A 23,889-nucleotide genomic window follows, 5' to 3' on the forward strand; every position below is an offset into this window, starting at 1 on the left:
TGTGAACCATAGCAGGGTGACAGGTGAGTAGAAGAGTTAAAGCCTCAGAACTCCACATTTTGCACATGCACTCTAAATAAGTCTGACAGCTGTTTTGTTGACTGGTTTTTATTATTGTAGCTATTGGTCAATGGGTATTAATGTTTCTGGTTAACTCTTATTATTGCAAGCATGTCAGCAACTACTTGCCAACTCCTGATAAGTTCAGAACTGCCTCTAGGCAATGGGGCAGAAGAACTGTGCAGTCACTGAGGTGGTTGCTCAGCTGAGCCAGTAAAACAATACTGTGGGCCAGTCAATCTTGTGTGCATTATGTGAAAGGCTGTAATCCCCCCCCCAAAAAAAGCCACCTTGACGGTCCTCACTGGGCAAAGGCAGTACCAAACTCGAATAAGGGCTTCTCCACACTCCCCTTTGCCACTTGTTTTCTTCTGTTTGCCCTGTGATTTCTAGGCATGCGTAAGAGAGGTTTTCCTTTCACCCTTCCGCTTTCCCTGGACCCCCTGCAGTTTACTACTGAATCAAAACAAACATCAATCTGCAGAAAATCTGACGTTTGTTCTGACTCAGTGGAAAACATGGGGTTTTTCTGGGGAAAGTGGCAGACAAAAGAAGAACCTCTCAGACCCCTGCCGAGAGATCAGGACAAACGGAAGCGTGGATGAGCCCTAATAGTAATCAGTGGCCCTTGGATACACTTGGGTCCCTCCCACCCAACTACCAGTTTCAGCAGCTGTGGCTGTTCCCCTGCTTGCCAGCATGGACATCTTTTTCTGGGCATGCTAGATGCTATTGTCAAGATTTATTAATGATACGCTTTCTCTCTCACAGCCCTGGCACCTTCAAGTACAGCAACAGGGCCACCAGCGCCGCTGAAAATGTGCTGCGGCTGAGCCCCGAAGAGCTGGCTTCTCCTGGCTGGAAAAGAGGCCCAGAGAAGATGTCTTCTTCAAGCAGCCCCACACAGATGCTCACCCCAATGCAGGCCTTCACACACCTCCCCACTTTCCGCCCACAGGCTAATGGGACTTCTCTGAGACCAGGCCTCCAAGCACCACAGCTCTGCCCCCGCACCCACTGTTCTTCCAGCCCTCCACACATCACCCCCTCACCCACAGCCAAACATGGCGTCCCGGCAGAGGACCAGCCACACCAGAACGGTTCAGAGAGCTCTAGCCTCCAGGCCACGACAGTCTCCTGCGAATCGTCTGCTGAGGGAGCCTCACGGCCTCAGCTAAGCCCCGTCATGGAGAGACCGGCCCTGAGGAGCAGCTTACGGGTCCCTTGCTACAGCCAGCCTCCGCCCGGCTGCAGAACTGTGTCCAGTGCTCCAGCCTCACCTCAGATCCCAGCAGCCTACAACGGGCAGCTGCACTGTGAGAGAAACGAGGCCGAGGGGAGCACCCTTCTCCGGTGCCCCAACAGCAGCCCCTCTCTCGGGCCCTACCCAATCAGTGTCCAGCCGCCAGCCCCTGGCTATGGTTTCGCAGACATGCAGGGCTCTCCAACCCCGGCCTTCCCCATTGCGACAGCCTACTACACGGGCGCCGAGAGCAGCCTCTCTGAACGGGACCCGCTCTGTGAGCCACAGCAGCCCCCGCTGCCTGAAAAGCATCACATACCGGCAGCGAGGAACTGGGAGAGGAGCTCACCGCCTGGCCGTAGCCCTGGCTCCGCTCACCATGTCACATTTGCACCTGGCGTACCTGATGGCAACACACCTGGCCCAGCTAACAGCTCTGTTCTTAGAACAGGTATTGGTGTAGCATTTGGCTCCATTGTCTCATGTTTAATCCCTTGCTGTGGCTTCCTAAATGCCCACCCTCTGCTCTGCAGCTCCCTTCAGTAGCTCAGTAACTAATTTGGATGTAGGACACTGAGGTGGTCCTCATTCCCTGGACTGTACCAGTTCAGGATGCAGGTGGGGATCGTGTGATTTGAATGCTCCCACCTGTGAAAAAATACCATGTGCATCATGTTGAAGGCTATCCATCAAGCCCTCCTCATGTGTTACTCACCAGCAGGGGGTTAAGTGTGAAGTTGGCTTCTAGGCTCATTCCTGACACCATCTTTCAACAGCTATGTGTTGTGTAAGAAAAGCCCAGTGTGTGAGCTGCTGCTTGTGTGTAGGGGCTTCACACGGTCAGAATCAGGTGTCCCAATCACGTAGAGTAGCAGCTTTCACGTTGGGTTTTCTTTCCACACAACTGCAGGCAACACATGGTTGTTGAGAGAGACTAATTCAACATCAGGAGTCAGGCTAAATTCCACATTGGTGCCTGACCTGTGAGTAACACGTAAATAGGGCTTATGAATCTTTCTCCCTGACAAGCCAACTTTCTGTGTAGAAGAGCATTTAGCCAGGCAGTTCGCACCAGCATTCTGAAATGGTTTCTGTTGTGAGGAAGGCTCCGACACTTGGTTTTTCTAACTCAGCGGTAGAGGCCTTGATCTCCAATGGTGTTGGCTGTAAAGGAGAAGCAGGCTTCCTTTTGAACCCAAGTTCCCTGGGGCTTAGCCCTGAAACCCAGGGTCCAGAATGAATAAAATATGGTACTCCAGCAACCTCAAGAATCTAGTCCATTTTCCTCATTCCATCTAAAGCTGTTGGCTGGGATTTGTTAGGTTTTAGTATTCTGTTCTGTTGATGTTGGTTTTAAATGTTATAAACTACTGTGTGAACAGAATCATAGAATCTTGGAGTTGGAAGGGACCCAAGGGTCATCTAGTCCAACCCCCTGCAATGCAGGATTCTCAGCTGAAGCATCCATGGCAGATGGCCATCCAACCTCTGCTTAAAAACCTCCAAGGAAGGCGAGTCCTCTCCTCTCATTGGAGTACCTTCCACTGCTGAACAGCTCTCACTGTCAGAAAGTTTTTCCGAATGTTTAGTCAGAATCTCCTTCCTGGCAACTTGAAGCCATTGGTTTGAGGCCTACCCTCCAGAGCAGAAGAAAACAAGGACCATCCCTCCTCCATGTGACAGCTCTTAAGTATTTGAAGATGGTTATATCTCCTCTCAGTCTCCTCTTTTCCAGGCCAAACATACCCAGCTCCTTCAAGCGCTCCTCCCAAGCCGCACACCCCATTGATTTGGGAATAATGAGGACATGAAGCTGTCTTATGCTGAATCAGGCCCTTGGCTCATCTAGCCCCATATTTTCGGCTCTGACACTCAGCAGCTGTCTGGAATCCTTACCTGTCCCCTGAGATCCTTTCGAATAGATTGAACTTGGGACTTGGGCCTGTGTTCTACCTATGACCATTCCCCATTGTAATATTGTCCTAAGAGTCACTTGGAACAGGTATGGGAAACCTGTGGCCCTCCAGGGGCTGGTGGACTCCAATTCCTATCAACCTCAGCCAGTATTACAGACGATGGTCAGCGGTGATGGGAAATGTAGTCAGGCAGCATCTGGAGGGCCAGAGGTTCCCCATTCCTGACTTAAGAATAATATAAGTTAAGCATGTCAGACACTCTTAATGGGCTGCAAAAAATGTTTTGTGTTAGTATTAATGTTGCACGTTTTAAAAGCCATTCCTAACACTGTTGCTTGTCTGTCTTTTGTAGAGCCACACTATCTTCCATTTTCTTTTCTTCCAGATTCGCAGCAAGAGAACCAGGTTAGCGTCAAATTTGTCCAAGACACATCAAAGTTCTGGTACAAGCCTCATTTGTCCCGGGATCAAGGTACACAATTCCCAAACAGTTTTGCCTAGTTTGGATAGGATTTAACAAAATCAGTATTTGACACATTCTCTAGAGCAGGCTCTCCCAACCTTGTTTTTAAAAAGCATCAAACAGCGCTTAATTCAATAACTGCTCTAGATCTCTCTTACAATTCAGTTAATCACTGTGAAATATGTGTCTGCTTGAGTTGTGACTCTTGATGTTAACTTCATGTTCCCCACTGGGTGATCATATTTAAAATGTCTCTGCACTGTAATCAGGGCCATAGCTAGGGGGTGGGGAGGGGGGCCCTGCCAGGGGCGCAGGGGGGGGGGCTAAAATCGGCTGCGAAGACCCTGTCCGGCCAGCATTCCCTGCCCGCAGCCCAGACAGGGCAGGGAAGAGGTCGTGCTGGGCAGCGTCTGCTCTCAACTGCCGCCCTCGCCCCTTGGCCCTTCTAGCATCTGGGTTGCTGGGCAGCCTGGCAGGGAGTTTGTCTGCGCCCCAAGCACCCCATCCTGGTTGGCTGTGAGGCGCCGGCTCTGCCTCTCCTGGACTTTGCTCAGGGTTGGGGCTGGGGAGGTCCACAGCCTCGTCCCTGGTGCTGCCCGGCCCACCTCACTGCCCGCACCCCTGCCTCTCCGGGCACCAGGGGAGAGTCGCCAGCTTCAAAGCCTGCCTACTCCAGAGTCACTTTTTTTGTCTCTCTCTCTCCTTTCCCTCCCTCAAGGGTGCCAACTTGAATAAAATATATGGTGGGGGGGCAGGTAATCACCGCCCTGTATAATCGAGATGGAGCACATGCACACTATTTGAATGGCAATGCCCATTAATCTTCCTAATATTTTAGGGGGGTGAAGGAACCTTGGCCCCAAAAAGTTGGCTCCCATGGCTTTCTCCCTGTGAAAGTGGGATGCTCCCCACTTTATGCGACTTCACTTATGCACCCAGTGGCCTGGAACGTAACCCGCCCATAAGTGGGGAGACACCGATGTACCATCACGTAGGTCAGCCTTCCCCCATCTTGGTGTCCTCTCTCTGTTTTGGCCTCCTTCAGTCAGAATTCATTACAAACACAAATTCATTACAAGGTGAAGTGCATGAGGAATTGAGTGGGTAGAGGGGGGCGGAGGAGGTGGAAAGAAGAGCTAATTTGTCCGTGGCTAAGGGATGGTTCTGCCAGGGGTTCAAGATCACCTATCTATGGCTCTGTATGTAAGTGTATGTACAGTGGTACCTCAGGTCAAGTACTTAATTCATTCCAGAGGTCTGTTCTTAACCTGAAGCACCACTTTAGCTAATGGGGCCTCCTGCTGCTGCCGCGCCGCCGGAGCACAATTTCTGTTCTCATCCTGAAGCAAAGTTCTTAACCTGAGGTACTATTTCTGGGTTAGCGGAGTCTGTAACCTGAAGCATCTGTAACCCGAGGTACCACAAACACTTGACCTTTTTTTTGTATTTGCCTGTGTTTTGGGGAAATGGTCACTGCTGCTTCCTGTCTGCTGGAGAGGAGGCAGCCATCATAACCGGAGAGTAGCAGGTGCCTTTAAAGAAGTGGGTGTCCATTTTACACAAGGAAGTACCAGGGAACCCAGTTGGTACTGGGCCTCATTCTGAAGCATAATGTAGTGTGATGGCAGAACTGCAGGCTTCTGCATACACAAGATTTGATGCTCTTACATTTTTGCTCCTGAGCAGCCATTGCCCTTCTGAAGGACAAGGAGCCTGGGACCTTCCTCATTCGGGACAGTAATTCCTTCCAGGGGGCCTACGGCCTGGCTCTGAAAGTGGCAACACCTCCACCCAACAGCATCAACCACTCCACCAAAGGTAAAAGCAACCAACCAACACTTCCTGACTTGCAGCAGTAGCTACAGCCCCATGTGAGAGAGTGCCTGCCTCCCAAGCAGTCGCTGCAGTGTTAGAAGGAAAACTCTGATCCTAAACCTACACTGCCTCGCGGGACACCTTCGGGAGAAGAAAAGGCTGCAGAGTAAACCTCTACTCAAATATAGAGTTCCTAAGATGGTTGGTTGGTGTCTTGTAAGCCTCCTTCCGGCAACTCCTACAGCCCAGCTGGTGCCAAACATCTTGCTCTGCTTTCCTTTAAACCACATCTGTGAGGCCAAGAGGGCGGGGTCTTGTCATTTGGGCAAACCTTTCCAGCCTCCCAATGCAAAGAGTGATGGGCAATTTGCCCATTCTTGTTCATTGGCCTCTCATCTGTGACTGACAGACAAGGAGCAAAGCCTCCTCTCAGTATCGCACAATATGAACCCAGCTGCTTCTGACATTCCCGTGCCTCTTAGCCGTGTCCTGGCCATGTCCAGCCGAGAAGGGAAATGCGGAAGGGTAACTGAGAAGGCTGGCAATAGATTTCCTTCCCTCCTCTGCCCATCCCTCCTCTTCAAACTACCCAATTCCTTCCTTAGCCTTTTCTCCCGTCAAGAGTGTTCTGAATTGCTGGCTCTTAATGTTTTATGTGATCTTTGTCCTCGTATTATGTCTTCCTGCTCCCCTTCATCGATAGGTTTAGTTTTTATTGTATCTGTGCTTTCTTAACTTTATGAACCCCCAGAGGATGTGGTTAACTGGAAGATACATAAATAAATAAGTTTCCATCCCTGGCAAATTCTCTCTTTGATTGAGAGAGGTTGGAAGAAAAAGTATACAGGAGAGACCCTAGCAGCCATAACTGATGAGTACTCTGCTCTTCCTGAGAGCATGTTGCATAGGGAGAGGGTAATAATAATAATAATAATAATAATAATAATAATAATAATAATAATAATAATTTATTTGTACCCTGCCCATCTGGCTGGGTTTCCCCAGCCACTGGGCGGTTTCCAACAAAGATTAAAAATACATTAGAATGTCACATATTAAAAACTTCCCTAAACAGGGCTGCCTTCAGATGTCTTCTAAATGTTAGGTAGTTGTTTATCTCTTTGACATCTGATGGGAGGGCATTCCACAGGGCTGGCGCCACTACTGAGAAGGCCCTCTGCCTGGTTCCCTGTAGCTTTGCTTCTCGCAATGAGGGAACCGCCAGAACGCTCTCGGTGCTGGACCTCAGTGTCCGGGCAGAACAATGGGGGTGGAGACGCTCCTTCAGGTATACTGGACCAAGGTTGTTTAGGAGTAGGGATGGACAGTTCACCCTATTTCTGCACGGTGTCAGTTTTGCCTGTGTTTATTCATAAAAGTCCATTCCATCCCACTTTCAGACTAATCTGTGAGTTTCATACAAAAATTTGTATGTAAGTTCATATTTCATATCCTTGTACACATTTCTAAATATATTCTGAATGTTAGAAATATGCACTTTTGAAACATATTTTGATACATTCATTGAACTGAGAACTGCATTGCAAAATTCAAAGAAGGGCAAAACCTAAAGGATAATTACATTCTGCTTCATATATTTGCTGAGGAGGTGCAAAGTAGTTAAGTTCACTTAAAAATACAAACCAACCCAAATTCTTCTCCCTCCTTCCATAGGCGATCCTGCTGAGCAGCTGGTGCGTCACTTCCTGATTGAGACGGGACCAAAGGGGGTGAAGATCAAAGGCTGCAACAACGAGCCCCATTTTGGTGAGTGACTGGGATAAAGAAAAAGAGGTGGGCATACACCTGGCACATTCTCATTTATATTTTGCAATGTAAAAAGTTACACACATACCTAAGCAGATAAGTTTTAAAGCCACCTGCTTGGAGTCTTGAAGGGTAAAGCTATCACTGGCTGCCAGCAGGATGTCTGTGTTTGTCTGTGTTCTGCCACAACACTTGAAGGCCGTAAGACTTCTGAAGTCCAGTGACTGGAAGGAGCAGGAGGGCAGAGTGCTTGGGTCTTGCTTGTGGGTGTCCTACCAGCACCTGGCTCGCTACTGTCAGAACAGGATGCTGGATCCAGCAGGGTTCTTTGTAATAATGTTATTATGTACCTTGTGGGGCAAGTGGGCGCTACCTCCAGGAGCTCCTGATATCCTCATCTAGAAAAATTATGTTATGCTTTTGCTAGGGAGGTTAAGCAGTGCTCCAGGCTTGAGGGAGGAAGAGGGTGCTTGCTATGTGCAGGGGAGGAGATACTGTCAGGAGGCTGTGCAGGAGAAGCAATGCTGTGCCCCATGACTGTTCCTCTTCTCCTTGCAGGCAGCTTGCCAGCCCTGGTGTCCCAGCACTCCATCACCCCCATCTCCTTGCCTTGCCGTCTCCGTATCCCAAGCAAAGGTAAGAAGTGTTCAGGAAGCTTTCGGGAGTCAAGAGATCTGGGTGCAGTGAGGACATAGTTTGGCTATAAATCTTGAAACAATCAAATATAATGCCTTGTATGGCAGCTTCCCCACATGAAGGCAGAAAGGGGCATGGGTGTGTGTAGTCCAGGCAAGTCGTCATCTCTGCTGCTTGGATTTTATCAAACTAATCTCTATTCAGAGTAGAGCCATCAAAATTAATGTACAAAACTAGCAGGTCCGTTGATTTCAGTGTGTCTACTGTTAGCAGGATGCGGCCAAGTTTTCCAGCTACTGTTTCCCATGGTGGTATAAGCAATGTGATGGCTCAGAGATAGAGCTAGGGATCAATAAGTCTTCAGGTCAGATCCTGACTCTCATGAATTTACCAGGTGGTTCTTGCCACTCAGCCCCACACCCTTCATGTACCTTGCAGTTGCAAGGATTACAAGATAATAACTGCAAAGTGCTTTCCACCCTTGGAAGTACTTCATTAAATGCTAAGGTTTATGGCAGCTTCATATTTACCACACCTGCAACCCACCTTTCTCTTAGGAAGCCCATGGCAGAAATTTAACTTTACAGCCACCCTGTAGGTTGGGACGAGGGACATTAATCTTTACAGCTGAATGAAGTTTTGAACTTTGTTTCACCACATGCAAGCCCCACATCCTGTAACCACTGTGTGCATGTTAGACAGTGTTCTCTCTCTCTTTGCCTCCCCCTTTTCAGATCTTGTGGAGGAGAGCGCAGAGCTGGCTGTTCCCACCAACATGAGCACAGCTGCTGATCTGCTGAAACAGGGAGCAGGTCAGTACCAAAGCAGAGAGGGAGGGCAGTGGTTGTTCATTTTTTTTGACCAGCAGCAGTTTAGAGAATTCCACTTCTGATATTCACAGGTGACGGGGTGCATAACCACACAGAGTGCTAAAGCCCCGTTATTATGACTTACTTGCATTAGATCACCCAATGCGGGGCTCAAACCCACAGCCATGAGATTAAGAGTTCCATGCTCCAGTGGCTGCGCTATCCCAAAAAAGAAAGGTGGTATACAAATCAGAACTGAAAAATGGAAGCAACAAAACCTTGTTTTTTGTTCTTCATGGAAGTTGAGACGCGCAAGAAGCTGAATATTGCACTAGATGTCAGTGTCACTCAAGTAGGAAGATATATTAGGCTATTTTTGTCACAAATAGGTAAGGAGGTCTGAAGGCATTCAGCAGCAGATACAGCTCTGGAGTGCTGGTCAGTTTGAAAAGCTGCAAAGCAGCAAGGAGAGGATGAAATTCACAGGGGAGAAGAAGTGATTGAGGGAAGGGTCGCTTAACCCTTTCCCTGTTTCCCACTTCCCACTGCAGCCTCTTCCCAGCCAAGGCTCGCTAACATCTAATTCAGACTTTGGTTTCAGCAGCGGAAAATCAAACAAGGACGAAATGGAAGGGATTCTCTTAAGTGTTTGGAAGCCTGAGCAGATGGGGAACTGGGTGGGGTCCGAGCTGTGTGGTTATGGAAGGTGCAAGGTTTTGGACAATCCATCTCTTTCTCTCTCCCCCACCTCCCCTCTTCCAAATTATAGCCTGCAGTGTGCTGTACCTGAGCTCTGTGGAAACAGAGTCCCTGACAGGCCCACAGGCTGTGGCCAAGGCAGCCACCAGCACCCTGAGCGCCACTCCTCGTGCTTCTGCCTGCGTCGTGCACTTCAAGGTGTCAGCCCAGGGCATCACGCTCACAGACAACCAGAGAAAGTGAGTCACCCTGCCTCTGCTCTAGGGACACCAGGATACCCGTGGGCCAAGCCCCTCCTCTCCTCCTAGTATGCTGTTGTCTCCCCTGCCCATCTTGATATGTTTTGCTCTTCCCGTGTATTTTCTTCTTCCTGTTGTCATGAGAGAGACCCACAGTGGGTTTTGCACCCCTCCTCCCTTCTTGATTCAGGAAAATTTCCTTCTACCCGCAGGCTCTTTTTCCGGCGCCATTATCCTGTCAGCAGCGTCACTTTCTGCAGCACAGATCCTCAGGACCGCAGGTAACCAGCAGCTTAGCCTGGCTTTGCCACAGGCTTTTGCTTAGCTTGTGCCTTACTCAGAGAACGCCAGTCTGCTGTCAGTGTTCTCTCTAGAGCCTTTACAGCTGTAGCTTTGAGGTTGTGGAGGAGCTTCTACAAAGGCTCGTCTGTGTGATCTTTCCTGGGCCTCTGGAGGAAATGTTAGCAAGCTTTAAGTTGTGTTCTAAGAAGAGGCTGTTGTGTAGAGACTATGGCTGGATCAAAAAAAAGTTTCAGGAAAATGCACTGTAAACCTCATAATGGGAAATCACATTGCTGAAAGACGGAACTCCACAGCGCCATCTGGTGTCACAGTGTTATAGCACATTTAACATTATTTTTGTTTACTGATGTCGCTGAGTCCTATATTTGTGTTTCCTACTTTGGTGGGCTCACAAGGTTCTAATTATAAGTGGTTGTGGGTTTTTGTTTGTGTGACTAATAAAATGACCACAGTTATGATAAATGAGTTTGTGCGCATGTGGAGGAGGAGGAATTGTATGTTGTAAAGACCCCCTAGGGGGGAAAGTGCAATCACTTTGGTTGAGAACAGTGGTTGGGAGCCTTCAACCCACGAGCCGGATCAGGCCCACCAGGCCTTTTCGGGCCAAACATACCCACCTTCCCTAGGTCTGTTGTCATTGTGTTGATCGTGGTTTCTAAAGTCCTGGGGTCCAGGTATCCGAAGCAGCACCTTCTCTAAGGCCAGCCAATGTGATTCCTAACATTGGTGGAGTGGGTTTGTCTCGGCTTATGGTTCCCACTAGGATTCATGGTTCAAGATTGGATAGCAAGGCTAGAATCATGACCTCCTGGAGTTAGGCTTGCCTTCATCATTATTTGCATTCAGCTGTCTGTTGAAGATGTCTTTGTTTACCCAGACCTTTACAGATCAAGCTTTTATTGTCTTATGCCTAACGTCAGCAAGTGATACTATGTTTTAATAATGTTGTTATTTCATAGAGATTTGGGGATTTGTAATGTGTTTTATCTACTTAAGTATTTTGTTGTTTTATCTTTTATTGTACATCACTCTGGGCTTCTTTTGGAGGAAGGGGAATTCATAAACCTAATACCTAAAAACAAATAAAGACCTCACAGGCAGTTTCTTAAACTTCTGCCCTTTTAAGCTGAGTTTAAATAAATTGTGATGATGGTAAATACACTTTTTCTGATATGATATTATTCTGTCTGTCTGTCTCTCTTTAATTGCAGGTGGGCTAACCCAGATGGCACCACATCCAAGTAAGCATTGGGGGGGGGGGCAAAGGTCATGTGGCTAACTTTTCAAAGGTCTTGTCAGCCATTGTTTTAACATCCCTCCTGCACAAGAGAATTTGGGCAGGAATAGAGCCCCTCTCTGTGTCCCAGAGACTGCTATTATTATTATTAATAATAATAATAATAATATTTTATTATGCTATTATTACTACTGCTACTATTATTATTATTTACAGTGTTTTACAGAGTACAAAAAAATTGTGTGGATGTTTTTTCCTCCAAAACTCTTTGGTTTTATTCTGGTCCCGAGAGCCGAGCCCTGACTTTCCATTTTTGATGCTGCATCCAGGTGCCTTAACCAGCCTGGAGTTGGGGAGGAGGGAGAATCAATTAAAATGGGTCCCAGGACCATCTCTCACACATGCACACACATTTTCAGCAGTGCTTTTCTCTTCCAGGATCTTTGGCTTTGTGGCCAAGAAGCAAGGCAGCCCATGTGAGAACGTCTGCCACCTCTTTGCTGAGCTAGACCCTGAGCAACCGGCATCGGCCATTGTCAACTTCATCACAAAGGTTATGCTGGGGACTCACCGGAGATGAAGGGACACTGCTGCAGATCTCTCTGCAGGCATCTTCCTCCTCCTCCTCCCCACCTTGACCACTGATTTGTGCTGCTCGTGTAATGCGGGGAGAAGCTGTTATTGGGCAGGTTGGCAGGCCCAGGTGGAGTCACTGCTAGGGGGTTTTCTACTCCCCTGCCTCTCTCCCACCTACTGGCCAGCAAAGAGGGCTCTAGGGGGAGTGGATGTCAAGGCTGCACTCACTTCACTGGACCCCAGGACTCTGCATTGCACTGTGTTTTCTTACTAGCAGACAAAGCGCCAATGGATGACAACTTAGAAAAGGACTGTAGAGCTTTAAATATTTGGCTGATTTTTTTCATAAGCTCAGACAAGGCTCTGCAGCACAACAGTAACTGAAGGCGCCTGGAAGCAATGAATACGTGGAACTGTCTGCATCCATTAAGAGGCAGCATATTGTACCATCCTAGTAGACAAAGTGATTAGAATTACTCTGGGCAGGCCAAGGGTAGCATAAGGGCCAGCTTGCAAACACCATGTTGGGAAAATCTGGTTCTTGCTTCTCCGCTTCAAAGCAACAGAAGGGGGTGGTTCTGTTTGCAGGGTCAAAGCCCCAGCAAAGTGAGAAAAGCACCTGGGAATATGTTTGCCAGGGTTGGGGTTGGGGAGGAGACTAGTGGGCAGGTTAAGCTCTCCCCCTACTTGCTGTTTCCCCCACCCCTGCAGATCCCTTGCATATGGGCATGTGTGCCATTTTGCGGCACAGAACCAGCAGCCAGAGGTCCCAGCCCCATGTCTGCTTCTGATCATGCAGGTCAGTCCAGCCTGGCTATAAATACCCTTCTCAAGTACTAACCTTGTCTTTCATTAGTGAGGAAAAGTGCTCAACATGGTAAGATAAGTGATCCATTTTGGAAGTTTTAAGCTAGGTGGACAGCAGTCAGTTCTACTGTTACCTTTCTGGATGTGTTGAAGTAGATCAGCAAGTATTTGTGACTCCCAAGTTGTGACAACCAGAAAATAACACCCCTCCCAGGGTTACATTACTGAATCAAAGGAGATGGGCAGGGGGCTACCCAGAGTGTTATTTGTGTGTGTCTGAAAGACTGTGAAAGTGGTTAGAGGGTGTCCGGGTTTTAGTAAAAAATGGAAGTAGATCTCATAAGCCTGAAGCCTGTGCGCCCTGTTTTAAACACTCAAGCTATGGCTGCAAAGCTGGTCTTGGGTGTTTTAGAATTCTAACTTGATTTTTTTAATGCCCCTCCCTTCCTTTCATCCTTTGCTGTACCAATATATTTTATCAGTCTGGCAGTCTTTCTCACCATTGGCTCTGAAGCTTGGATGTGGGTTTCAATTATTTTCCCACTACTCTTTGCCATTTAGAATGAAGGCCTTGCTTTCTGGATAGGATTCTAAGGCAAAAACCCTTCAACTTATTCCAGTCTACATCTTGAATAGAATTGAGCAGCACAGGAGGGGCAGTTCACTCACACCTCTTGCATAGAGTGTTTAAGCTATCGGGTAGTATTACTGGACCCCCAACTCCTATCAGCCTCAGCCATTACAGCCAAGGGGCAGGGATAATGAGAGCCATAGTCCAGAGATATTTGGAGGCTCATGGGGTCCCTACCCCTGATGTAAACAGCATCCAAAAGGATAGAACCCAGACTGCAGTAGGGAAACAGTAGGATTTGTAAATACTCAAAAATATTAACACAGGGTTGGGGTGGGTCACCTTTTTAGGCCATCAGTGGGAGAAAGATTTGTAATGCAAATCAACACTCTGACCAATGCCGGTTTTGCATTCACATTGCAGCAAGAGTCATGCATGAAAATGCACTGATTGTGTAAAGGAGGTGCATAGTCCATAACGTCTCTGGTGAGCTACCTTTCTCCTAGTTCTATAATGGAGCAGCCTTTATGGCATTAGGCAACTGTATGTGATAGAGGGGTCAAGTAAGTGGGAAGCAATGAAACCTGCTGTATTGCCTGAGTAAGGATGCTTGGTCTTCAAGTTACCAGGTTACCTTGTGGCAGGAGCCAAGAGTTGCGGCAGCAATGTGTGCTGAACGGACCAGAGCACAGTGAAGAGAATGGGACCAACTGCTCTCATATTCTGATTAAAATTAAAGGCAGCAGTAACCTGGGGGTTAGCAGAGTGAAGAACCAGGTTTTCTGAATTCTGCTCCTAGAAGGAGTGCAGAGAGACTGAGTACATGGATTTATGGCTGGATCATCTGGACCTGTCTCTGTGGGTGCTTCCGGCCAGAGGCTTGGTATTGCAAATAAGTAATTTGGGTATTACAAACAACCAACAAGTGTGTTTTTTAAATCAGATTTTCTGAAAAAGGAAAAAAAAAATGGATCAAAGGCAGGGTGGGGGGACTACCGCTTTATTGCAGCTGCTACAGAACCTGTGCATGTATGGGCAGCACCAATCCCATGTAAGAACCTGTCAGGAAGCACCTTTTGAGTTCAGTTTCCAGTTCTCTCCAGCGCACAGTTGTAAACAAAGTGCTGTTTTTCCCAGTGAAGCAATGAAGAGAAAATTGGAGTGGCCATTTATGGACCAATCAGTTGATATCTTTGAAGTTGTATGTGGTTGCTTTCAGATGACCTGTTTATTAAGTCGTCGTTTGCATGTTTGCAAACGTTGGCTGTTTTACTGAGCATTTCTTCTAATTTCTTTGTGGCGAGTTCACATGACACCGCAACAAAGAACTGTTATTCTACCCTTCCCTGTGTATTTTCTCATGACTTGCCTTACTATGAAAAGTCTGGGGTGTTGTTTTGTTCTTGGCTTGTTGTGCAAGAGCACAAAAAGTCACTTTAATCAAGCAACCTTAATTTGCCAGTATGCAACTGAATCCCACCTGAAAGTATTGACAGTCTGCAAGTGCTGTATGTTTTTGAACACAAGATTCTCTGCCAGATTAAGGAGCACCTACTAATGGTATATGCACATTTGCAAAGAGGAACAGGGGGCTCTGTTCAGCCAAGGTCTTGGGAACACCTTAAAAAGCTGTTGAATGGGTTACAGAGGGGTGTCTTATCACATGCATTCCTCAGAGCTGTGTTGTCACACTGTGTGAGGATATTCCAAAGTGTGTTTCCTTTTCAGAGAAGCAGCAGTGTCTAGTGGATAGAGGCAGTCAGAGAGAGGATGCTATACAGCAGCCTAGTCTTGCAATGGTAGCACAAACCAACTTCTGAGGAGTAAGTGTATGTGATCCTTTGATCACTCATATATTCAAACCTCGCCTTTACTCTTCTTTCACTTACTGTCATTTTCATTGAGGGTAACAGGAAACCCTGCCAGGTGTGTTTCTTCCCCCTAATGAAAAGCATGTGTGGCTTCTTCCCTCCATAAGGAAATGTGCAGCCATTCCTAGCAAAGGGTTTTGTACCTCTTCCCTTGTCTGTGCTTTATCCTAATTTCATTAGTGCACTAATTGAGAAGGGGCTGCTATACATGTAGCAGTTTTGCTGAAAAGAAAACCCCACTTCTTGTACCTTTTTTCCAGCACTGGAATGCCATGATAGGAGAACGCGCATCTGCTGAAATGCTGCGTTCAGTGTCTCTCCCAGAGGCTCAAAGCCCTGTGAGACAACTCATCCTTTTGACCACCAAGTAACTTTCAGATTGCTTTCCTGTGACGTGTGTCTTTATTAGCTAAAATAAGAGCAGCTGTTTACTTTGCATTATATCACGTTGTTTCATGAGAACCTAATGGAGCTGGAACTAAAACAGGGGTTGGGAACTTGGGGGAGGGAGACCCGAATATTGTTGGGCTACAGTTTCCCATCATCCCTGGCCATGCTGGCTGGGGCTGATGGGAGTTGAAGTCACCTGGAGGGACACAGGTTCCCCACCCCTGAGCTACAAAGGTGGTCATATTTCTGTCGCTGTATCACAGCCTTCCCCAACCTGGTGGACCCCAACTCCCACCTGCCCCAGGCAGCATTCTGGCTGGAACTGATGGGAGGTGCAGTTCAAAACAGCTGGAGAGCACCAGGTGAGCAAAAGATGCTGCAATGGGCCATGAAGAACCTATTTCTGGGATGACTGAAACTTACTTACTTTAAATTAGTCTGTCACTATAGCTTATGATAGCATAAAAATATTAAATCATGACCTTCTCTGGCAAACTGCCTAATCTCTCTATTTTATAAAGGTTAAAAAAGGGGGTTACAGAGGGTGACTCATCACAAGCATTCCTCAGGGCTGTGTTGTTACACTTTGGAATATCCTCACACAATGTATCTCCTTTTCAGAGAAGAAGCAGTGTCTAGAGCAGGGGTTGTCCACCTGGTCCCTACCGCCCACCAGTGGGCATTTCAGGATTCTGGGTGGGTGGGAGGGGGTTCTATGGCAGAAGCTGAATCCTCCTTCCATCAAGAAAGATGCATTAGTGGGCGGTAGGTATAAAAAGGCTGACTACCCATGGACTAGATGATCCTTGTGGTCCCTTCCAACTCTATGATTCTATGAGAAGGACTAGGATTATGGGTCACAGGGCAAGGAGAGTCTACATGAAATACATAAGCTAGCAAAGGCCCTGCACTGGCCTTGTTTAAAAATAAGCAGACCACAGCCTGAATTGTTCTACCATTAATATGGCTAGAAAACTTTGAATGATTCTCCCCTCTAAAAATTGGGAATCGTATGATGTTGCATTTATAGCTTGGACAATTGCTGCCATTTTGATTGCTAGGCTGCTTCTTAGGTGCAATCCACTAAGCCCGGCTGTTGCTCATTGGTGGGAGCCATATGTAAACAAGTAGAAAAAGAGCAGCAGCTGAGCTTGGTTCTGTGTGTGTGTGTTGTGCTTTTTTACGCAACAAAGCAAAGAAGCCACCATTATTATTAAAGACGGCACATCAGTAGAAGAGGAGAAAATGGGGCTCAGTTAGCCCCCAAGTCTTTGAGGGGGGAGGGAGGGTTGGGTTTAGTACAGAGATCTATTTTTGTCTACTAAAGAATTTATATATGGATGTTAGCCAGAGATGTCTTGATAATATATATCTATATATAAGGGGGGAGGGGGAGCTGCAGCACTAAGCCTGGTTATTTTTTATATATGTATTTTTCTTCTCTGTGTATAAACGGCAACACACCTTCTGTTTACTTCTTAAAGTTAACACCCAACGGGTGCTTGCTCTACTTTTGCTATTTGGCACCTGTGTCTGTCTTTCCATCATTGTCTTGTTTAGCTTCTCACTTTGGGAAGGGGAAAACAAAGGCTGCAGCAGGCAAGGCCTGGAGATTCTCCAAGCAGGAGTCCTTTGTTGCAATCTGAATTTCTCCTTGTGCTTTTAGCACCAGAAAGAGGTTATGGCCACACACTGGGTGTGCTCTAGCTACAGTTACAGGAACTAGTCACATGCAACAGCAGGTAGCCCTAGCTCCAGACGTTCCAATTCCACACACAGAAACAGATACAGCTTGCCACTTCAATAACATCATGATGCACATTTGCCACTGTTGGGCGGGGAGAAGGCCCCTTCCACATGCAGCGCACACTTAAAATCACAAAATTGTAGACTTTGAAGGGCCCCAAGGGCCAGCTAGTGCAACCAGTGAGGGCACTGTGAAGATATAAGGTCCAAACAATGGAGAATGGGGCCAGGATGTAGCGAAGCATTATAAAAATAACACAGAAGCCTATTCCAGTGCTGGATAAATATGGACATTTCAACTTTATTGGATGTATAAAGATTCTTTCTACAGCGATGCAGCAGGAACCGGTGCCATGCAGAGCTGGAGAGGAGGAGGTTCTGTTCAGACCAGACAACCGTCAGCTTACACAGCCCAAGAGAAGGCTGCGCAACAGGGTGCAGGGTGACAGTATTTTGGCTCTCTCCAAGGATTGCAACCGCAAAGCCTGCTGATCTCTCTCTCTCTCACTGGCATCCCACTCAAGTATTAGGTTATTTTGGTGATAGGAAGCAGCCACCAGTGGAAGTCTGCAACAGCAGCATGGATTGAGGTTGAAGATGGAGGTGCTGTCACATTTCCAAAGAGTCTGGGGTGGTTGCTGGCACAACATCAACATTCAAGCAAGAACGAACCACAAAGGGATCCTTATGCTCCCAACCCACCTATTAAAAACAGTACAATTGCAACAAAGCCAGGTAACTGGACCACAAGAGGGAGCCAGTGCAACTATTTGCAGGACCACCAGCTTCTGAAAAAACTAATAGCAGCAATAGGGCCAGAGGGGCTAGTGTAGGGGCCTGTCCTTCCCCTGTCTACCGCCCCCAAGGATCAAGGATCTCCTGCCATAGATTAGCCACACCTACACGAGTGACATCATGACAGATTCTTACAGTTCTGAAGAGCCTTTGAATAACTTCAGAGCCAAAACAGGTAAGGTTACAAGACAGCAAGCACAACGCAGAGGACAAGAGACCTAGAGCGCAAAGGAAGACAAGGGCAGGCCTACACATCAAGGGCCAGCCCTCATTAACTTGGAGGAGGAAGAGAAAACGCTTTACAATCAAACTGTGGGGCACATTTCACGCCCCTTAAATCTGCTTGCTCCCACTCCCACTTACAAAATGGCAGTAGCAGCAGTACAGGTTTGCAGCAGCATTGCACCCAGGACAAGCACCACCCTTCCAGGGTCCAGCATCAATTATTTGAGGGATCTCAATGGCTCAGGAAAGGGAGCTGGGAAGAAGGCAGGGTGCCCTCACAACACACCTCCAGACTGGCACTAGGAAGAAGGCATGCTAGCACAATAGCAGGAAGGGAGTTCAGCATCAATGGAAGGCCGCCTCCTTTAAACAAGTGATGTGACAGGAAGGTGCACACAACACACAGGGAAATACAGTCAAAGAAAGATTTTCCCCATCTGTATAACATTCCCTCATGCAATCCTCAAAAAGGTATGGGCTCCTCTCAAGCTGCGTTTCAACTGGAGGAGCAAGTGTACATTAAAAAGTGGCAAAGGGATTTGCAGGGAAACCAGAAAGGCAAGATGTTGTGGGGCTGGCCTGCAGCTGGGGAGGGGCAACAAATGCCTGATGCAGTATGGTGCACAGGAGTGGTAAAGAGCCGCTGTGCTGTTCCATCACAAAACGGGGCCCGTTGCATTCAGAGTGCAACGAGGCCAGGCCATCTCCCAGCCTCCCTTTCAAAAGCTGAGAAGCGAGAGCCACACAGACTCGGAACATTGTGATTGGGAAGAGAGTGGGACACTGTCCCAGTAATTAATCCCAGACCTGCTTGGGAACAAGAGCCTCAGGATTGATCCAGCATCCAGCAATGGAACAAGGAGCCCAAAAGTATCTGAAATCACATACGGATTTTTTTTTTGGGGGGGGGGGAGACCAAGATAGGTGGGCTCAGGTGGTATTAGCTAGACAGATATCTATATGATCTATATGGCCCCATAGACAAAATGCTGCCCCTGGAGGCAGAGGCTGCAAGTCCAACAGAGAGCAACCTGAACAATAGGCCAGTCCAAGGAATGGCAGCAGGAAAGAGAGAGGCTCCCCACACCCCTTCATTCTCAGCCGCTGAGCGGGTGCAGATCTACCTTGACCTTCTCTCCACTGCTCAGCATCCCAATAGTGGGATAAAAGCCCCCAGATGGCACCACAGCATCTTTCTTGCCAATAATCTTCCCATTGCGCGTGAAGAACACCTGGGAAGGGAAAGGGGTGGGAAGAGAGAGAAAAGAAACACAAGACTTCAGATCAGATCAGTGCAGTTTAGCTCTGCAGTTGATTCTCCTTCTGCAGAACCAGGCTCTGGATTTCCAAAAGGCAGATTGATTTGTTATGTTATCTGTTATTTGTTATGTTATCTGCAAACTCAGTTGACTAAAAAAGTCAATATAAAAATCTGCTTTAAAAAAAAATAATAATTAAAGACTACAGGTGACAACCTAAGAAAGTCAACTAAAGTCTCTTATCCAGCTCTATTCAAGCTTACAGGCGGTCAGAGCAAAAGCAAAGTCCAGTATCCTGCCCAAATCTAGTAATAGCTATTTGTAATCCAGGGTTTCCTATAAGGCAAGGAACCAGTTCTTAGCAAGTACAAGCCCAGCTTGTGCATAAAGGAATCTCTGAGACAAAATGCATGAACCGCTACCTTAACCTGATATGTATCTTGCTGGACTGCACCACTTCAGGCTGCAGGTGGGAAGATTAAGCATTTGAATGTTCAGGTTTAGAAAGGTCTCCTTCCACATACACAGCTAGAGGAAAGGTGCTACTAACTGAAGCATTAGCTGATTTGCTAGATGTGCACAGAGTTCTGTTCCCCCTGTCCAAAAAAATCAGGGAACATCCAGAAATTGACACCCCCCCCCCCTCAGTCTGAAGTAATACAATCTATTATCACATGGCATTGCTTATTACCTAATTCACTGTTCCCATCTTGCTCTAGATTCTGACAAACCAACATTACCAGCAGTGCATGTCAGCAATGGGAACTCAAATATTGGCACAACGCTGGGATCTCAAGTTCTTTGTGACCCCAAATCTGGGAGTAAAGTCACCCTGGAGCATTGCTAATAGCAGCCACCAGGGGAACCTTAAACACAATGAGAAAACTAGCATAAACCAGACCAAGTGATGACGGACAAGATGATAATCACAGAGCAACGGGAGCATGACTTTTTCTCTTCCCTAGCATATACTGGAAACAGAACTGCAGAAACTCCTGAGGGGCTGACAGCAAGTTAGCTGCTTTACAGAGGCCTGTAACCTATCCCTTGGCAACACTTGGTAGACGTATGAAACAGCTGCCAACTTAAATGGCGGAGCTCCTGCCTGGTAGGACCCTGCCTTCTGACTGTGGACCAAGATGACAATAACCATGTGCTTAACTATGAAGTGCAGCCAACAATATTCCTCTCAACACCACGTTCAGGGGGCAGGATCCCACATTTTGCACTGAACTGTCCAGGGAAAGGCAGCTACTAGATCCTCCAGAACTGTGTCAGGGAGCACAAAATTTAGCATCCTGGGAGACATTTCATTATACTATAAGGAATAAAAGATTCTAGCCTCTATGGCTGCAAAGCTAGACCTTCTGTTCCTCAGAAACCTGAGGGGGGGGGGAGCTAAAAGAAAAAGCTCCCAATTCTAGAATGAGATTCTGTGGCCTGAAGACATTTGCTCAATGCAAGTAGTTTTTCTCTAGCTATACATTATGAGAAGCAAGTCATGAGAAGAAATGCCCACATATTTATGTTTGCAGCCATTAAGGACTAGAAACCATTTTGAAAAAGAAAACAAATGGAGGCCAAGAGCTGCAGATGTTAAATGTTAAGGTGAGATACTGATACAGCCCTATTTGTGACCAAGTATCTTCTAAAACTCTTGTATTACCTGCTCAGTAGTGGAAGCTACTTGTGGAACCACTAATATGTGGAAAATAAAAGTCAGAATTATATGCTAAGGGAACCTACATTCTGCAACCAGAATTATTCAAGTCACCAACCAGGGGGAAGGGGTACAACCAGAAGGGTAATGAACATTGGTAATGTAAAGTTGCAAGGTAGCCTTCCCCAACACAGTGCCTTCCAAATCTTACTGGAGTACAAGCCCCATCATTCCTGAACACTCACTGTGCTGGCTGGAGCTAATGGGAGGTAAAGTTCAAAACATCTTGAGGGTGCCCTGTTGGAGAAGGTTGCTGCAAGGGTAGGGCTGAACCAATAAACTAAGGGAACTTAGGCTGCTCTGTTTCTTGCTTCCAAATAGAAGCCATTCTTCTTTCTCAAGCACTTCCTGATTTGGGAAAGGGACAGTTCCACTCTTCTAAATGATGTGTTTTAATTCCATTTGATCTTGACAGAAAGAAGTTAGTCTTATCAGTAACTCTTGCTGGCACTTACCACCACTTTCTTGCCTTCATGTTCTTGCTCCATGTCTTCCCCATCCTCCTCCTCCTCCTCCTCCTCTTCAGCTTCCTGGTGCAAGTAAAGGACATTCCTCACGCCTCGCGGTTTGGCCCGGATAGCCACCGTGTCACAGCTGTCATCACTGTCACCTGTAGGGCACCCACACCCCTATATAATTCTTGCCATGAATTCATGCACTCCAGTCAACCACTACAGGAAAATCATTCCAAGGGTAGGCTTGACAGCCACAACACTGCCTCTGGCTCAGATCTATAGTCACTAAGCAAGCTTCCTCCCTCAAACCCTTTAATGGTAAGCACAGCTTCCCTACCCTGTTCTCTGTCTAGCACTCCTCTAGCAAAGAACCTTTAGAGCTCTTGCTTCTAGAGAAGAGGGTGGCAGGAACACTAGGCCATCAGAATCCTCAGGGAAGAGGGCAAAGTGAGGCCAACAGCTAAGTAACTTCAGAAACATGGCAACATTGGTCACCTTGCACAGCAGAAGGACCAGGTGAGGAAAGTATGAAGATACGTTATCACAATGCCACCATGCTGGTTTAATCCAGGCTTGTAAATGAGCCAGCTGCCTTGCCACCAGTGGAACTAAAAATTGCCTCTAAGTAGCCAAAAGTGAGTCTTTACGGAAGTTAGGCTTTAAAAAACCCACCACCCCTATCTGCGCGCGCACACACACACACAAGTTTAGACCATAGATGACCAATATAAACATGCTAAGATTTCAGCTTGCTAACACGTCCTGTGGATCTATTTGTCAGGGTGGTATTATCCAATGTACTAGAGAAAATAGATTAGTCCTAACACCACCACCACCACTACTACTACTATTATTATTATTATTATTCCCCACCCATCTGGCTGGGTTGTCCAAGCCCCTCTGGGCAGCTTCCAACACTTACAAAAACATAATAAAACATCAAACATTAAAACCTCCTGACACGGGGCTGCCTTCAGATGTCTCCGAAAACTTGTCTGCAGAAACTTGCCAATGCAAATCAAGCTCTGTTCACACAAGCATGTTATGACTCAGAGCCATCCACTGTGATATATTTATTGCTTGCTTTACTTAGTATCATGATTCACCAAGTTCTAGACACTCACCTTCGCTGTCAAGGATGTAGTCACGCGGGAACATGATCCCACAGCCCATAATGTCTCCCTTGTAGCAGCGAGGCCCAAAGGGGTCACCCACACCACTCCCATGAAAGATCTTGCCATCATCTGCAAAAGAGAAAAGATGTACCATTGATGCAGTCTAGGAACAAATCTGGAAGAAAATGCTGACCTCAACCAGCACACGAGACTTCCGGGTATTCCTGCCTGCCCCCACAATACCAGCAAAGAAAAATGCTGATGTCTCAAAAGCTCAGGTGGAGATGCTACAGGTATCCCCTAAGCCACACTGTCCAGCCAAACCATACCTCATCGCTTGAGCTTGGAGGGGGGTGTTATAGAGAGAGCATGTATGTATGAATGAACGAGAAAGAGAGCATATCTATACACATACACACGGTTGAGCAACCTGTGGCCCTCCAGAAGTTATGGGACTCCCAACTCCCATCAGCATCAGCCACTATGTTCCATGGTCAGAGACAATGAGAGTTGATGGTCAGAGACAATGAGGGACTCTGCCTAACTTTCAATTCACTTGGAGGCTTCCCAGTGTTTACTCAGACAAGCTCAAGGATTGCATAACTCTCTTGTTCCGAAGTCTTGGGAGCTCTGCTAAGCTATGGACTAATAGCTATGGGAGTGCAGTTTTCTGGAACCTGAAACATCAGCCTCAGGGTTTTATTGTGATTAGTATCCAAAACATGGCCAAAAATCAGAGAAACACTTAAGATTTTCATGCAATTAGATTAGCTGTTTTAAGAAAGCTTTTCCCACCACAAAAGTCATACAAGTTCAGCTCAGCTCTATTTTCTAGGCTGTTTTATTCCAATGCCATTAAGGATACTGACAGTCAGATGCTAAGTACAAAAGGTGAGATGTAGAGAATTAGGGTGAAAGTTCACCATTTCCACATTAAGCAAGAAACTGGATGGTGACTGAAAAATGCTGATATGCAATGTGGGGTCTTGTTTGTCATCAGAGATGGGAAATCCTTTCAGCAAGGCTGAAACTTCATTTAAACCATGGTCACCTTTGAGACAACAACCCCACAACTCACTTTATGTTTTTTCAATTTTTCATTTCCTGTTTCATGAATTTTACACATTCAAAGGATGAACCAGAGGTAGATGCAAGCTAGAAGTATACACGGT

The 23,889-nt window shown here is 46.9% G+C and overlaps 2 protein-coding genes across 11 annotated transcripts in view; one reads left to right on the forward strand and one right to left on the reverse strand.

Annotated features, from left to right (window-relative positions):
• TNS2 (tensin 2) overlaps positions 1 to 16,912 on the forward strand; it is a 130,126-nt gene extending 113,214 nt beyond the window's left edge. For all 5 annotated transcript variants that reach the window (XM_081898093.1, XM_081898097.1, XM_081898095.1 and 2 more), the window contains 10 exons: positions 832 to 1,754; positions 3,605 to 3,691; positions 5,369 to 5,500; positions 7,172 to 7,264; positions 7,823 to 7,900; positions 8,635 to 8,712; positions 9,479 to 9,647; positions 9,860 to 9,928; positions 11,162 to 11,191; positions 11,626 to 16,912. In XM_081898093.1, coding sequence (XP_081754219.1) covers positions 832 to 1,754; positions 3,605 to 3,691; positions 5,369 to 5,500; positions 7,172 to 7,264; positions 7,823 to 7,900; positions 8,635 to 8,712; positions 9,479 to 9,647; positions 9,860 to 9,928; positions 11,162 to 11,191; positions 11,626 to 11,767 — 1,801 coding nt within the window. In that variant the 3' untranslated portion in view covers positions 11,768 to 16,912. The remainder of the gene's footprint in view (positions 1 to 831; positions 1,755 to 3,604; positions 3,692 to 5,368; positions 5,501 to 7,171; positions 7,265 to 7,822; positions 7,901 to 8,634; positions 8,713 to 9,478; positions 9,648 to 9,859; positions 9,929 to 11,161; positions 11,192 to 11,625) is intronic.
• A 504-nt stretch (positions 16,913 to 17,416) lies between these two features.
• SPRYD3 (SPRY domain containing 3) overlaps positions 17,417 to 23,889 on the reverse strand; it is a 48,136-nt gene continuing 41,663 nt past the window's right edge. For all 6 annotated transcript variants that reach the window (XM_081898154.1, XM_081898153.1, XM_081898152.1 and 3 more), the window contains exons 9-11: positions 22,727 to 22,846; positions 21,603 to 21,757; positions 17,417 to 19,400 (exon numbers count right to left, since the gene is read on the reverse strand). In XM_081898154.1, the coding sequence (XP_081754280.1) occupies positions 19,266 to 19,400; positions 21,603 to 21,757; positions 22,727 to 22,846 (410 nt within the window). In that variant the 3' untranslated portion in view covers positions 17,417 to 19,265. The remainder of the gene's footprint in view (positions 19,401 to 21,602; positions 21,758 to 22,726; positions 22,847 to 23,889) is intronic.

The sequence above is a fragment of the Podarcis melisellensis genome, assembly GCF_964234715.1.
Source record: "Podarcis melisellensis genome assembly, chromosome: 2".
NCBI classification, from domain to species: domain Eukaryota; kingdom Metazoa; phylum Chordata; class Lepidosauria; order Squamata; family Lacertidae; genus Podarcis; species Podarcis melisellensis.